Source organism: Syngnathus floridae, chromosome 4 (genome assembly GCF_059516105.1).
Source record: "Syngnathus floridae isolate MCC-2025c chromosome 4, RoL_Sflo_1.0, whole genome shotgun sequence".
NCBI classification, from domain to species: Eukaryota; Metazoa; Chordata; class Actinopteri; order Syngnathiformes; family Syngnathidae; genus Syngnathus; species Syngnathus floridae.
In genome coordinates this window covers 19408803-19425032 of record NC_142416.1, presented here as the reverse complement: position 1 = coordinate 19425032, position 16230 = coordinate 19408803, and the positions used below count along the sequence as shown (strand labels likewise).

General features: G+C 49.7%; 1 protein-coding gene across 2 annotated transcripts in view; it reads left to right on the top strand.

The window, feature by feature from the left end:
* Window positions 1–16230, top strand: part of lrba (LPS-responsive vesicle trafficking, beach and anchor containing) — a 96187-nt gene that overhangs the window by 17499 nt on the left and 62458 nt on the right. Inside the window, exons 22-33 of one of the 2 annotated variants that reach the window (XM_088374362.1) lie at window positions 611–1588; window positions 1654–1838; window positions 1969–2122; window positions 2382–2562; window positions 3571–3674; window positions 4064–4171; window positions 4287–4425; window positions 4510–4867; window positions 7680–7822; window positions 9087–9171; window positions 9341–9474; window positions 10051–10112. In XM_088374362.1, coding sequence (XP_088230488.1) covers window positions 611–1588; window positions 1654–1838; window positions 1969–2122; window positions 2382–2562; window positions 3571–3674; window positions 4064–4171; window positions 4287–4425; window positions 4510–4867; window positions 7680–7822; window positions 9087–9171; window positions 9341–9474; window positions 10051–10112 — 2631 coding nt within the window. Of the gene's footprint in view, window positions 1–610; window positions 1589–1653; window positions 1839–1968; window positions 2123–2381; window positions 2563–3570; window positions 3675–4063; window positions 4172–4283; window positions 4426–4509; window positions 4868–7679; window positions 7823–9086; window positions 9172–9340; window positions 9475–10050; window positions 10113–16230 lie in introns of both variants that reach the window. The other variant, XM_088374361.1, reaches the window with a different exon arrangement.

Here is a 16230-nt window from a genome sequence, read left to right as displayed (position 1 = left end):
TTCTTCCCAGCTTCACTTTCTTCTCATTCCAATTACTCACCTTCTTTCTTCTCCTCTGTTTCCGCTTTTAGTCATTTTTCGGGTTTTAGCCCCCCCGACCCTCTCGCCTTCCCTGCTGTTCAAATAGCCCCAGGTAAAAAAAAAAAAAAGCTGGAAAGTGGGTCTAATTTCACTCAAGACCCCCCCCCCCCAACCCATTTCCACCATCTTTGACTTTCTGTCCTGCCGCCCCAGTGATTAATGCGAGGTCTCGTATTAGGCGTGGGAGGATTTGCCAATGCCGGACACGCACTGGCTAATAGCGTCCGCCGCTAATCTACGAGCGCTTACAAGTACGGCCTCAGCACCAAGCGTTGCGGTTATGGACGAGCAGTCTCCTCCATCCAGCGCTATCTGATGCTAGCCAGACTGATAGGGGTTAATCGGTCTTAAGTAGCTGCGCGTACAAGAGACAGGAGGCTTTTTAACATGGCGCAGTTAGCCTCAAATGCTATCTAATCAATATCGGAATGCGACTCAGTAGAGTGATGCGTCGTGAAATTCATTTTGTAAAGATTCTTGAGTCAGTTGAGTCAAAATAATGTTCATAAAATCAAATGTGTCTTTACAGGTCACCTACGAACAGCACAAGGAGCACCTGTCCCGCATGTTCCGCCAGTACCAGCGTCAGGAATCCACCGGGTCTCTCGGCACAATCCGAACCGTCTCCGGAGTCAGCCAGAGCGCAGAGAGCGCCGACGCTACCAACGGCCCCCCCTCTACCGTCATCGAGCTCACAGTGGACCAACCCTCAGTTGATTCGTCTGACCCACCAGAGGCGTCAGTTATCGCGGAGGATGAACAGACGCTGTCTCAAGATGCTTCCAAAGAAGATGCTGGGATTCCAACCAACAACTTAGAAGAACAGGATGGAAAAGCAGACCAACAGGAACCAGCAATTGAGCTTGAGAAGGCAGATCATTTACCAGAAGCACCTCAGAGTGAAGATCCTGTCGAGGTTGAGGGACAAGTTGCTAAAGATGAAGACTCGAACAATGAAGGAACTGCCAAAGATGATCCCAAGAATGAGCAGGCATCTCCGGAACCTTTGGCCCCTCCGGACAACAGTTTGTCGGGTGGCACCTCGGTCCTCAATGAAGACTCGGTGGACGTTTCCTCCATGAGCGATCCGATCGATGACAGCCAGGAGTCGTCGTACGACGGCCGTGACACGAAGCCGGAAGTTGGTGAAATGCAGGAAGTTGCTTTAGAAGAAAACAATGAAGAAATCCCACATGACGTGGAACCGGAGAGTGCAGAGACCTCCCAAGCACCCGAGAGCCTTGAAGAACACGATAAGGATGCGACAAACCCATCAGAGGCGGAAACCGCTTCTGTGGAGCAGAAGGCCACAGCGTCCTCTACAGGACAGGAGTCAGACTCAGCCGCCAGGCAAGATGGAAGCGCCTCCGAGGAGCAATCCCCTTCGAGTGGCACAGTCACAAGCACTTCTGGCCAGAAGACTAAAGAAATCAAAATAGCCCGTTTGGATGTGGCCAATGTAGCGTTGGACACCGAGAGACTGGAACTGAGGGAGGCACACTCAACAGTATGTATTTTAATTTTTTTCTAATAAATGTTCCGCAAGGTTTAACTTCACACTCGTATCTACAGGAGACGAGCCAAACGGCGACAACAGCAGCCAGCGGTTCCGCCTCGGCCCAGCCGAAAGAAAGCGAAAACGCGGTGCCGCGTTCCCCCATGTTCCGCATCCCGGAGTTCCGCTGGTCCCACATGCACCAGCGCCTCCTCACAGACCTGCTCTTCGCCATTGAGACGGACGTGCAAACCTGGAGGAGGTAGACCAGCTTTCTCTTGAGAGGAACTGAGCCTGACTTGAAACTCTACTCCAGGAGAACCCTAATTTGAAAACCTGAAGTCATAACTTGCATAAAACTGGAATGCGGTGTCTTTTTTCCGTCCGTTCAGCCACTCCACCAAGACGGTCCTGGACTTTGTGAACAGCAGCGACAACGTGGTGTTTGTGCACAACAGCGTGCACCTCATCTCGCAGGTGGTGGACAACCTGGTCATGGCGTGCGGCGGCATCCTGCCTCTCCTGTCCGCCGCCACCTCCTCTTCGGCAAGTCTCCGGGCCAATGACACGAGAACCATTATCCATCCGCATTGACCTTTTGCTAGTCACGTTAGCCAGCCGTTAGCCGCTAACATCGTTAGCTTGTCTTGTCTGACCTCCCTTTTATGGCCTGCCGTGCTTCTATGTGACTCGAACATTCAGATTTATTGTTTCTAACTACATTTGCAACAGCGTCCACATTTTCCCCTTTTTTTGGCGTCTCCATCTGCTGCCTTCACGTCTGCGATGTCTGTTGCTCTTCCAGCACGAGCTGGAGAACATCGAGCCTTCTCAAGGCCTGACGCTGGACTCCTCGGTGGCCTTCCTGCAGCGCCTCGTCAACCTCATGGACATTCTGGTCTTCGCCAGCTCGCTCAACTTCGCCGAGATCGAGTCGGAGAAGAACATGTCGTCGGGCGGCATCCTGCGGCAGTGCCTCCGCCTCGGTAGTGTCACGTTTGAGTTTTTTTCTCGTTTTGAAGCATCGCCTTTGTGTGTCTTCTCTCCGCTCGCCATCCCTTATCTTGTTATTATAACCCCCACCGCATGGCAAGGGTCGTAAAATGGTCGCTATCGTGATGTAGTGATTTGGCCATAATGGCTTCGGCTGTGAGTGAAAAAGCCAAACCCACCCTCGGGCCATTTTCATACTTTTTATTCCGGGCTGTTAAAGACACAAATATCGAACCCTAACCTCGTCTTGAACCCGAATTCGAAAACCCTTCCTACCCAAACGTTTAGTCCACACCCTCAGGTGAAACCGTAACTCAAATTGAAAACCCAAATTGCGATTCTCCCGACAAAAGCAACAAGCCACGAGACACATAGCCGCATTTGTTATAAAATGAATATTTGATGAGGTATGCGCTTCCCATTGAAGGCGCCTAATCCGATTTGGGTAGAGTGTAACAAGGTTTTAGCGTCTAGCGGCCCACCTCCCCCGCCTCCCCTACATCTCCTTTTTTTTTTTATAAATGGCCGTATGAGAGAGTGGTCCTAATGGAAAAAGCCAGGCCATTTCCAGACGGAATAATTCCCTCCTTGGCTTTCCAAATGGCCGAGATTTGTCAGTTGTCAAGCGGCGGCGGTGAGAGTGTGGGGGGGTTGCGGATTACAATAGATGACACGAGATGACATGAGATTACAAGTGTGCCGAGCGAAGTAGCAGCAAGACGTTATTCGCCGCAAAGGAGGGGAAAGCGTCTCGGTGCCGACTCGCGCAAGTCGGGAAGCGTGTGCGCGTGATTACTTTGGTGATTCAAGAGCACACCTTGCACTGGGTGACCTTGGAGCAGACACGCTGAACCAGGCTGACACCACCTTGTCACACACACACACACACACACACACACACGTTCATTTCCTGTCATCCTGGAATATACTGTCTCACTTTGTATACAATACATTGTGATTTCATTTTATTTATTTTTTTTAATGGCATCTCTTCTTTGCAGTTTGCGCAATGGCGGTGAGAAACTGCCTGGAGTGTCAGCAGGTCCAATCCAAGTTCAACAAAGAAGCAAACGCCGCCATTCCCGGCAAACCTGCGTCCGCACAGGCAAGTCGAGGATGTCCTTTTATTTTATTTATTTTTTTCTCTTCCACCCTTGTGGTAACTTCCAGACCAGATTAAAGCTCTGCCCTTCCCTCCCGACTGACCACCGAGCGACCGCCAGGCGTTATTGCATTACCTCGCGGCTTATTGTATTACACTTCGTCATTGTTGTTTTGTTGATCTGATCCGGCGACTTCCAGTAAAAGTCACGCCGTTCTTTCCCTGAACCGCCGCCGCCGTGCGTGTTAAACCTCATCTATAATGCAGCCCGCTCTATATAAAAGCCATTACGTTAAGGACGCCGCCGTCCCGCCGGGGGAAACCCGAGCCCCCCCCCCCTTGACTCGTTTGCGTCTTGTCGAACAAATCAAATGTCTCTTTGATTGGCACAGAGTCCCGCGGATGCCGTGTCAGGCGGGATGTCTCCCGTACGGGATTTTGAGAGGCTACTGCAGGACATGGACATCAACCGCCTAAGGGCCGTCGTCTTCCGTGATATTGTGAGTTGTGGAAAGCACAGTTGAAAAAAATTGGAAAATGTGTCCTGACTGATTTGTGAAAATGAATACAAGTCAACGCAGATGTTGTTTAGTATGTTTTGTTTTGTTCCAGGAGGACAGTAAGCAGGCTCAGTTCTTGGCTCTGGCCGTGGTCTACTTCATCTCCGTGCTCATGGTGTCCAAGTACCGAGATATTTTGGAGCCCCACAAGGACAACAAGCATCCCCAGCGAACTCAGTCGACCCGCAGCACAGGTATAGAAGATCCCGTTTGGAACGCTGACTGACCCTCACTTGAAACCTTGAAAGATTTTTTTTTTAAAATCACGTTCTGTGTAGACAGCAGTGCGTTGTCCGCCGGGCCCGAGGCGGAGAACGGGGTATCCCTCCGCCGCTACGACTCCGGCCTCGGCGACGAGCACGCCTCCGTCGCCGCAGCCGGCGAGACAGACACGTCCTCTGGCAGCACGGCTCACGGCCCCGACGCCGTCTCGGAGGCCCTGTCCACGCTGTCCTCCGAGGTCAGACCCGTCGACGCCAAGGGCAAGAACGTGAAGGACATCCTGCGCAGCCTGGTCAGCGCGCCGGCTGATGACATCATGGTGGACGCCGGACTGCTGCCACCCGCTTTTTTGGGAAGCGTGGCGGGCGTGGGCGACGTTCCCAGGGATTCCCTGCAGATTCGATCTTTTGACAGGTGAGCGCAACTCTTGACATGAAAATATAAATGAACTGCTTTACAGTTTATAAAACTAATTTACAGCCCCTTTAACTCATTCAAAGATAAAATGGATGTTTGATGTTTATATTCGTCAATGGCACTCAATGAAACTTGCTGGCCATTTTTTTTTTTTTTAAAAACTAATGAACACTCGTCAGCTTTTGTCCTGCGTGTTTGATGGAGCTGTCAGTGGTTTTGAATGTTCAAATCCCATGCCAAGTGGTCATAAAATGGAGATACAGAGTTTTCACCCGTGGGCGGTGAGATATGTCAAATACTGCTTTTTCACTTTTCTCCTGCGTGTTGGTGGGCGAACAAACGCTGGTTTCCCCGGTGACTCCATATGGTGATTCCTTTTCAAACTTGACAGTTTCATACCTGACAAAAGCTGCTGACCTTGAAAACGTCTCCGCGCGGTTCCTCCGGAGGATCCAGAGGAACATTTTGTAACCGAATCCTCTTTGAACCGAGGGATCGTGACTCTGTCCGCTATAAATGCTCGGTAACCCCGCCGTGGGGCGGGAGAGGGGGGAAACGCTCATGTGGTGAATCCGCAGACAGGCCCAGGTGAGAAGGATGCTTTCTCAAGTCTGTTTTACATTTGGACTTTGAGAGACTCCTCCACGGGGGGAGATGGACAAAGTCGAGGTTCTCACAATTGGAAGAAAACACCTCCTCCCCGTCGGTCAGCGAGTCCAACCCCCCGACGATGGGAATTCCGCAGCTTCTCCGCGATGACGGCGTGTGTCTTTATCTGAGGAATGCTTTGTCAGGTCTGCGGGTGCTTCTCATATCAGGGGGATTAGACTGGCTCCTGCCCGCTGAGCACGCCGGCCGCTTTTACGGGGAAGGAGCGCTGGAAATCATAGAGCAACAGCTCGGGGAGTCTCCTCCTGCAAGGCCCGGTTCACAGCCAGACACCTTTTTTTCAGCAGGGCCTGGAAAGAGGCTTTAACGTAAACACTCACCATGGGGCAGATGAAGCCTGCCACTTGATAAAATCAAAATGGTGGTACCAGGCTAACATAACTAGTAGGATTCTTTTTCCTCCCCAATCGTTGAAGTATTATTAATCTGTAAATAATTACAAAATGAGTGCAAGTTTTTTAAATTTGTGGTACCGGTAATGAGAAATCAGAAAGTTGTAGATTTGTAAAAGTTATCTCCTCCCGCGTCCATCACTTCAGGCATCGACAAGCAAACCACGACAACGAGACGAGTTGACATTCTACACGGACGCGCTTGCCAAAACACGACACCTCTCGTCTCGTCCAGACGCTCGGATTTACGAGAGTGACATAAGGAAGGGGGGGGCAAGAAATCCTGATAAAAACTGAATGTGGGTCAGAGGGTGAAGTATCCCCCCCCGCCCCCTCCCGGGTTGATTTATTTACTAGCACAGACCTGGTGGATTTCTCCCATCCATTTCTCAGCCGTGCCCCTGTTATGACAGGCAGTCTGCAAATATTTGCTGACACGAACCAGAACCAAACAGTGTCATTGTACAAGCCGCTGATTTAGATCAGCAGAATGTGCGAGCGTTGGACGGCGGGGATATACACGTAGCGCGCTTGTTTGCATTCCTGACGTGCGTGTACAGAAGACTCGTGTCGGCGCTGAAGTGTTGTTAATGGAGCGCTCGGGAGGAAGCTCGGCATGTCCGAAACAAACAGAGGTTCTCCAAAAAAAACGCCCTTCAAAATGGCCGACTGTAAATGACAAACGACACAAAATGGAGGACTGTATATGATTGACGTGAGTTAAATTGAGGATAATAACGAGGACTTTCAGTAAAAAAATATTAAGCTCACTCTACCTGAAACACACACACGTTAGGCCTCCTGCGTCGTGGCTCGTTGCTGATGTCTGATTAATCGTCCGGGGTGACCCACTCACGAGAAGTGTGGCTAATGACCTGCTGAATAATTTAGCCGTTCCTTTACAACCAGATGGAAGGCTCCACGCAAACACACTATTTATGCACTTGTGTGTGTTTTAATAGTGTGTACGTTTGCGGCGCTTTTCTTCACTTCCTGATAGGCACGTCTTGCGTTGTGGTTATCTGAACAGAAGCTAAAGTTAGCTGATAAAGTCTCTCCGGCCTGCTTCCAGTCGGTAAAACTGATTGATTTCATCTGTGCAAGTTTATCCACAAATTAAGTCAATGGTGGAAAATTGAATTTTGTGAAGAATGGAATCAAATCACACTGAAGGATTTTACTCGTGATCATCTATACTTTCTACCTTCTGTGCTAATCCGGTTAGCCACTTGGCTACGTATGCACATCATACGTCAACTTTTTTAAGACCGTGTTAGCCTTTGGTCTCGTTCCGCTTTCACTGTACTTAAACATGTGCGTCGCATGTTTGACCGAACGTCTGCAAGCGTGCGTGTGTGTGTGTGTGTGTGTGTGTGTGTGTGTGTGTGTGTGTGTGTCAGCAGCAGCAGCAACAGCAGTCAGCGATTAGGCTCTGCTTCCCCTGTGTCAGCACTGATAAGCAGGGCCGGCCTCGCTTTGATACGGCCAGCGCTCTGTCAGAGCCCCTGCTCCAGACTGACGGCTTATCTGCAGCGCCGCGCTCGCCCTGCCGTTTCCACCGCGCTCGCTCAAACCACATTACTTCACTCTCATCTGGAGGGACACTTTTGGGGTATCAGGAAAAAAAAAAAAAACACATCTAAAGAAAAAGATGAACCAGTTAATGCCTTGAAGTGTATCTTCCCCAAGATTTAGAAGACCATCAATCATGGAAAAACTACTAATGCATAATTTTGAATTCCAAACAGGAGTGTCGTCCTTGCTCCAAAGAAAGCCGGCGCGACATCTCCGGTGCCGACCGCCGCCCCCGCCGTGTCCCCCGTGTCGCCCGCTGATGGCGTGGCCGTGGTTTCTTCTGGAGATGCATCACAGACCAGCAGCTCTGCAGACGGTCAGCAGACACACACACATGCACGACCCAAACTGAATTACTTGGCTCTGCAAGAAATCAATATTTATTCAACAATGCTACTCTTCTGTGTGCCTTGTGCAACATAACTTGCTTACGTAAAGCCACGCTCGCCAGTGAGACATTTAATCACATAAAACTCCAGCTCAGCTTTTTTTCAAATTAAATTTAGAAAATATCAGCAAAATATTATTTCTCATATTAGTTTTGTGGATTTAAAAATAGATTGTTTGAGTGCATGAAATAGAAAGTCCAATCGTGACACAGAGGACATTCATTTTTGTTTTCAATCAGCGATACTTCATCACACCACACACTCCTTCATCCCAAGCCACATCACACACATCACTCCCGAGGACTTCTCCCTTCTCGGAGACTGGAAAAACAAGCAAGCAGTGTAATCCTCCTGGTGCATAATCTTATTTACGAGGCGCGAGGAGGCCCATTTACTGGCCGATCAATCAAATGTAGCCGCCCTACCTCGATGCGCAATGGCGTCATCAAGCAGCTTTGAGAGCGACGAGGCTAGTTTTGTTTCGCCCCAGCTACGTCGCGATAAGTTCACTTTCCATGATTTACGAGTCGGCACGATTTTTCCGCTAGCTGCTAGAACAGATTCCCTTTTCGCGCTGACGTCGCCGCGCTACCGCTACGTCACAGCATGCATTTCGCACGAGCCCGACAGCTTCACTTTGCTACCACAAACCCCGGCTTTAAATTCCATCTGTGATTTGTGCCGATTCTATTTTTTTTCTTTTGCAATAAATAACCCCATCGTAGCCAATGCGCCACTTAAAAATCAATCAAACCCTGATACTTTTCATCGAGGTCACTTTCCAAATTGTGCAAGCCTATTTCTCGGCGCAGGGGAGGGGGAGGGGCGTGCTAAGCGAGTGACAGTGAAACATTACCGGGCTCTAAGTATGTCATTTAGAGGCCTCCATCATGAAAAGCTCTGAATTGTAAATTGATAAGGAAGACGTATTGTGCCCGGAGTACATCATCCGCTATCTTAACCATAAAAATGATACTTGTACCCCCACTTGCCCTACTCCACCATAAATCGCTCCCTCCCAACATTTGAATGGAAGCCATTGTATGATTTCATAAGAAGCATGTTTCCAGGCCCGTTTATGGCGCTTCGCTGGCCGCTATAATGTATTGCCTCCAGTGTGTGTGTGTGTGTGTGTGTGTTTCTGAGTGCGAGTCCAGACTAATAACAGAGTTGTGTGGTTTCCCCCTGCAGCAGGCGGCCAGCTTCCAGCTAGCGCTAGCTTGCCATCTGTCCCCCCGCTCTCCCCTGTGACCCAGCACACAGCCCCCAATATGAGGTGATTCATCTTTTTTTTTTTTTTTTAATATAACCAGCCTTTACACTCACACATTCATGTGCATACCTTTTTGTATTGATTCAAGTGGTCCCTGTTTAAAAAAACAAAAACGTGACCTGGAGTTGCCTGACTTCTTGCCCATGGTGTCTTCTCCATGATTATTTTCCAGCATCTCTGAGCGTCTGGAACATGCTCTGGAGAAGGCCGCCCCGCTCCTCAGGGAGATCTTTGTGGACTTTGCACCGTTCCTCTCCCGGACCCTATTGGGCAGTCACGGACAGGAGCTCCTCATCGAGGGCACCAGTGAGTAGCTCATCTGACTTTAAGGCATTCGGGTCAAATGGGAACCCCTAAAATATGAGCTTGTGGGATTCTGTTTTATTTGTTCATTTTTTCCCCAAGCATTGAGGTTTCGGTAAAGACACCTTCGATCTCGTCCCTCCTTGCGTGATGAGCCGGTAGCAGCGCTTGAAGGTTTCCAGGGGCCCGGGTCAGAGGCCAGGCCCCTAATAGCGGTGTTTGGGATGTCTGCTGCCACCAAACAAAATGGAAAGTTGATTGATAGTTGCAGTGGGGGGAGGGAGGGGAGGGGAGGGGGGGGTCACTATGTAGCAGGGGGAGGTGTGTGTTTGTACATATCCATGTCCCATCTTTTGGGTCGGGCGGCCGGACACTCCTTGATCTCTTCAAATGTCCCCTCGGTTGGCCATTAGGGATCAATAGGGGACATATGTCGGACTTGTAATACAAAGCTCAAATATGTATTAGTTTACATTCGCAGCATGTTAGCTCATTAGTCACATCGATATTTGCGGGAACCACACCCGTTTTTTTTTTTTTTTTGTAACAGCAACTCTGTTTCGTTGTGCCCCCCCCCAGGCTTGGTGTGCATAAAGTCCAGCAGCTCAGTGGTGGAGCTCGTCATGCTGCTGTGTTCACAGGCAAGTCTCATCTTTATCTCCTCTCTCAGATGCTCTTTGCCGTAGTTTTGATTTATCAGCCTCACCTTGAGTCCACTAAATCCACAACAACAACAGAGTCGGGACTCCGAGTACATCACTTATCTCTCCATTCCCGCTCCGGTCCCCCTCCAAACGAGTCCCGAGAAACCGGATCGAAGGCACCTCTGATCGCTGATATCGGCCGCACGGGTCAAGGGTGGGCGACCCGCTCGACTCCCCTTTGACCTCGGCCCCGGAGCGCCGAGGCGGGATGATGTCGATTTGATAGTGCTTTGCATTGATTGGCCCTTTGTCTCCCGGGCGCTAGCGTTGCCAAGTTTATTTAGCCTGCCGCCACATTCATGAATACTAATTCCGGGATCATAAGCAGCCACGGGCGGATCGATGACGGCCGCTGTCGATAGCGTCATTGCGGGATAGCCGATTAGCATCACGCCGCTCCTTTACTGCTGTCAATCTGAATCCAATATGGCTGTCGTGACCATTCGCTACAATACTTGGAATATAAAACCATCTTAACTGAAAAAAAACTCGCTACAGATATATCGCTGAGGATTACATTTATTTATTTAAGGAAATAGTGTATTTATATTCAAGCCACAAGGATGGCTGATAAAAACCTGATAGTTTTTCTCAATTTACTGCACAGTGATACAAAAAAGAAAAAAAATCCCACATCTGATTAATGGCACTTCACTGGAAACCACGCTTTCCTTTTTTATTTTATCAGCTTTAATTTGCCAAATAAATAGTAGCTGCCATCTGGCCGTATGCGCGTCTCCCGCTTTTTAACCCCTTCCCGCGCCGTCGGACTCCGTCTTAACGGCGGCGAGTACGGCGAGATAGAGGCGAGAATGACAGGCTCTAATGCCGCTATTTGTCATATCTGTCAGAGTGTTGTTTAATGCTAATCTAATCAAAGGCCGAATCTCTGTGATTGTTCCAGCCAGGCCCGACTGCTTCCAACACCCCCTCCCCTCCTTTTTTTTTGGTCCCCGAGTCTGGCTATGCTCCTTTTGCGCCGAGCCATTCCCACCTAATCTACACACACACGCGCACACACACACTTTTCTAGGGAATCACTGGGATTGGCTCGCACAGTGTTGATTGCTTCCATAAATCATCCGGGCCAAATTCTTTCACAGCTAATGCAAATGTAATTTTATTGTGAGCAAGAAAAAGGCGAACGCAGGGACAGACTTTCCTCCGGGCTAAATTACCGCATGTAATCATTTGCGCGTGTTTGTTCTCTTGTGTGTGATTGATGATGTCATTTAGCCGGCCCCTCCCCGCCAGAGCGCAGGAAGTGCCCGCTCCTCCCACAGGAAGCGCCCGGGCGGCCATCTTGAGCGAACAAGAGAGGGGCGGGGGGGGTTGATGTTTATGATTGATTCCCAAGCCCACCTCATCGTCGATGCGATCGCACTCTTTCTGTGTGAAATTTTAATTAATTTCCCCGCACGTCGAGATGGAGTGGAGCCGGGGTGAAGGGTCGGGAGGCGAGGGACTCCAGAGCAGTTTTTAATCAGGGACCCCCGAGAGGCCGCCGCATCACGGCACTATTGAGGAGGCGATGGTAAACCGCTCTTTGATGGCCGACTCTTTTCTGAGCAGCAACAACGGCCTTTCCAATTAAAGGCCCATTTTGAGCGGACATTAACTGTTCATATTGATTCCCCACGTACCCTCCATCCAAAATGGACGACTTCCTCCCAATCTTTGTCAGATTTAAATCCGACTCTTTTTCTTTAAAGCCTCAAATGAATAACGTTTCAGGCACTTCCCCCTCGGTCCGGCGCCGATATGAAAAATCATCTCACGGGTTGCCGTAGCGGTCGAGCAGCGTTTTCGCAGAGGCCCATAAATCTCCCCAGTAGCTGCGTTTGTGTCCTGTAGATCAGCCGTTATTGTCCGGACCTCTGTCAGCTCATCCATCCTTCCACCATTTATCAGAAATGCGTTCGGGACATGAGTGGCAAGGAAGGAAGGAAGTAATAGGGAAGGAAACGTAGCGCAGGGCCACTTGACTGGGCCATCCAGTCTAAATCTAAAAAGAACTATAAATAACCTACAATTAGGGGTGACCGTAATTCTCCAGTAATCCACTTAGGGCACATGATCATTTGTTCCCAGTGGCTCCGGTCAGCGTTAACCCGTTTAACAGATGGGCAGCGCTCGGGTCGGCCTGCGGGGAGACAGACGTTGACTTCCCTAAACACTTGGCTCCTCCCTGACCCTTTCACCCGTTGACCTCCAGGTTAGCGGCCAGAAAGAAGTTCACAGCCTCAGTCCGCTCGGTCGTCCCAAAACCAGGAAGCGCTTGCCAACTTTGAGGGCAAGAAAATCCCGAGTCGGCGAAAAGCAGCCCAGTCGACGTGAAGCATTCCTTCACGAAATGTAGCAAATGTGAATTATTAGAAAATTGACAAAAAATAAAAAAGAAGGCCCAAAAAATAAAAAAAATCGAAATGATTCTTGTAAATTTTTTTTATGACGTCTTACTTGCAAGTTGTTTCAAGTGGAACGCGGCCTCCGAATAGCAATAAATCAAGTTCGGCGGTCATATTTCCTCCGAGCGGGGCTTTGATGGATCAGTCGCAGACCACGTTGCGCCGACCGCTCGGGGAGCCCGGGCGGAGAGGTGAGAGAAGTGGCGAGGAATGCGCTGAATACGGGGGACCGAAAATACTTTTCGGCCCATCATTTTCCCCTCCGTCTGTCAGAAGGCGCACCCCGCCGTGCGCTCAAGCGGCCGAGCGAAAAGTTCAAGCCCGGTGCGAGTCAAAGTGTTATTCTTGCACCCCCTCCTCCCCCCACCTCCCTCACGGTCGTGCCACGCGGCGCTGCGTACCCCCCCCCGCCGTCATTCTCCACTTCAGAGGGTCACGTCGTGGAAAAGCGAGATGCAGAGAAAACACGCTAACACCAACTGGCACTTAATTCTGCCAGATATGCGGGCGGCGGGGGGGAGGAAGGGGGGGCGGGCTTCCTGGCAGGAAGGCAAGTCGAGAATCAGATGAGAGAGTCCTTCAAGGGGACGGACGGATGGACAGACGGACGCGTGATGGACAATGTAACTTAATCAAAGCTTGTGCGACAGATCATTGTTGCTAATTGTTTTGCTAACAGTTTTTGCAAAACAGTCGCTAGCTTTTTTGCAAGCAGTCGTCAGACGTGTCGCCAAAGTTCTTTCTGGAAGCACCTGCAAACCGTTTAGAAAAAGCACGTCTCCTCGAAAGCTTTTAATTCGCCTTTGTTGTTCCGACGAGCGCGCTGTGAAATTGCGTTTCGGTCGAGCGACGTTCCTCGACGAGCCCGCCCGCCCGCCACCCGCCCGTCCGCCTCTGAGTGATGTTTTCTTACCTGGCGGGTCGCCTGAGCCCAAGACCTTGGAATCTTTTCTTATGTTCATCCCCCGCTGCTGGGCCGAGCGCCCCGCTGGTAAAAAACGTGTTCGGGAGCCTTCGGATAAGACGGAGACGCAAAGGCTCGTTAACATCTCGGCCGTGATTGATAGTTCAAAAAGGAGAGTTCACTCTTGTCACTCCCCAGCGCCGGCCGGGGCCTCAAAAGTTGTCGCACCCTGGACGGCTATTACGCCTTTTAGTGAGCGTCGGGTCCCCTCCTTTGAACGGCTTCTGGACCAAACATGAGGAAACAATTACCGCCAAGCAAATGTTTCACCCTTGAACTTTGCCTCGCACCTTTCGTCACCGCTTTATTGGGACATTTACAGTTGAGCTTTCGTACGTAGCTAACGTCAACGTTGAGCGCGTCGAATATCGGTGGACCGAAACACCAATTGTGTTTTATCGTCATTAAAACGCAGTCAAATCTTTTCCCTGTGTCAAAATCAAAGATGCAAAATGTGAAGATTGTTTTATTAGTTAATGCCTTCCTTCCTTCCTTGCTTCCCCCTTCCTTGCTCCCCACCTTCCTTGTTTCCTTCCTTCCTTCCTCGGCCTTGCAAATACACAAATACTTGTGATTATAAGCAATGCCACCAAACAGCACAAATGACTTGTTGTTTTGGGGGCAGCAAAGACATGATTTTTTTTTTTTCTTTTCTTTCTCCGAGCTTGATTTTGAAAGCCGCGCCCGCTCTGCTCTGGTAGCCTGCTTTTCCTCATCCTCGGTGGCGGTATATTTGGATGTTGATTATGGATAATCAGCTGTAATGACGGAAGTGCGTGGCATGTGTGCTTAGACTCAACGTCGTGGCCGCGGAACACACAACAAGCCGAGCGCCGTTCGGTTTTTCGCCTCGCCAAATTTCCCCGCGGCGTCCAATCGGGATCAAGGGGGCGGCCCACGCTCTCGACCCTATCGTCTGTCGGCAGGTCGGGTTAAAGGTGAGAGTTCACAAATGGCTGCTTGTATCCTCTCATCAGGGGCGCTGGTGGTCATACCCCCCCCCCCCCCCCACTACCAATTGAAGCCATAAAAGCCGCCGGACAGACAAAAATCCAATATTCCATCAGCGAGCTGGCTCCTCAGATCGGGGTCATCGCTTTTTTAATTCCACAAGAGTAGCCACCTCGTAGCCAGTAATGACGCCATTAGTCTTGTGTCCCCCAAATGCCGATGGCGTTGGTCAAAGCTCCTTTTCGAGTCTAGCGAGCGGACGCTTTGTTTATTCTGCTCGCTACTAACTAGTGGCAGTTAACTAGCCCAGTTTGCAGCCAGTGAGTGAATTTGCCATAAATGTTCAAATTACATTTAAAATTTTGTTTTTTAACAAAGCGTGACCTTAAAAAAAAATCACATTTGTCAGCTCTCAAGCGCAGAAGTTTGAAAACTCCGAGCGACTTTTTCCATAATACGTCTCCGTGTTGAACATTAGGATCGAGTCGAAAGCATTTTCCCCGAACCGGACCTGTTTAACATTTAATCGAGGACGCCATTCCGCTTTGGCAGTCGTTCCGATCCGGCCCGGGTGTTTTTTATTAAGGTGGGCGCGTTGTTTAGGGTAGACGCGCGCGTGTACTTCATCCGTCGCCAAATTCCGTTGACGCAATGACATCACTTGGCCCGGCCAAAAGCCAGCCGCAGTTTTTGTACCAAACGTCTGCCGAGTATTTACAAGAAATCTCAGAAGGAAATGTAACGTTTGCTCCTCCAGAGACTCTATTTATGGCCTGACTTCCTGTGGTGTTTATTTGAAATCCAGCTTGCTGAGGGAGAACCCGGCCCGGCCCGGTCTGGAATATCCCCACGGCCGCAGGCAACCTAGTTTAACGCCCTTCAACCTTTGAGGCCGCCGAGATTTCTTTCCTTATTCCCCGATGCACCCGTTTTGTTTGGACAGCACGGTAAACACGGTCAATGCCAATCGGATCCTTCAGGACAAAAAGCAGCTCTGAGTTTGAGGTTAAGTGCGGCGGGTGTTGTCGGCCGCACGAGTGACGGCGCGCAGGCCGTTTTGCGCCCGATTGATTGGCCGTGATGGCTTCGCGTTTCTTCACAAATCAGCACGAAAGGCGTCGGGGTTTATACGGGGGAGGTTTTGGAAATGGATCTTTCCTTCCGACCGACCCCCTCGTCCCCGCGGAATTCTTAGGTTTACCGAAGGGCCGCTCGGTCCAAAGAAACGGTTTCCTCTGTTAGCTAGCGACATGATGACAGCAGAGTTGATGCAAGAATGCAAGATGTCTGCCAATTTGGTTTAAGGCGGCCATTTTATTTTTTGGGTCCAATTGCAGTGAAATTTTAACCACATAGCTGACTAAAGCTAAATTTAGGCTAGCTAAATTTAATTGTCATTCAAATTTATTCTAAATTTAATTGTCATTAAAATTTATTCTCAAGAAATGATGCTATGCCTTCATTGGAAGTCCGCCATTTTGTTTTGACGCAGACATTTTGCGGGAATTTTTGACAGGCGTTCAAACCTTTACCAAAAATGCTTTGACGTGGAATTTAAGCGGATCCTCAGAAGTCCTGTCTTTATGTCTCCACAGTTGAAGGACTTCAGAAACAAGTCTATACAGTTAACAGAATGACCTTCAGAGTCCAATAAAATGTCCCGTCAAAACACGGCTCATTTGTATTAAGTGATGTGGAATATGTAGTGCAGCCGCTTGGAGGGGCACGTCTT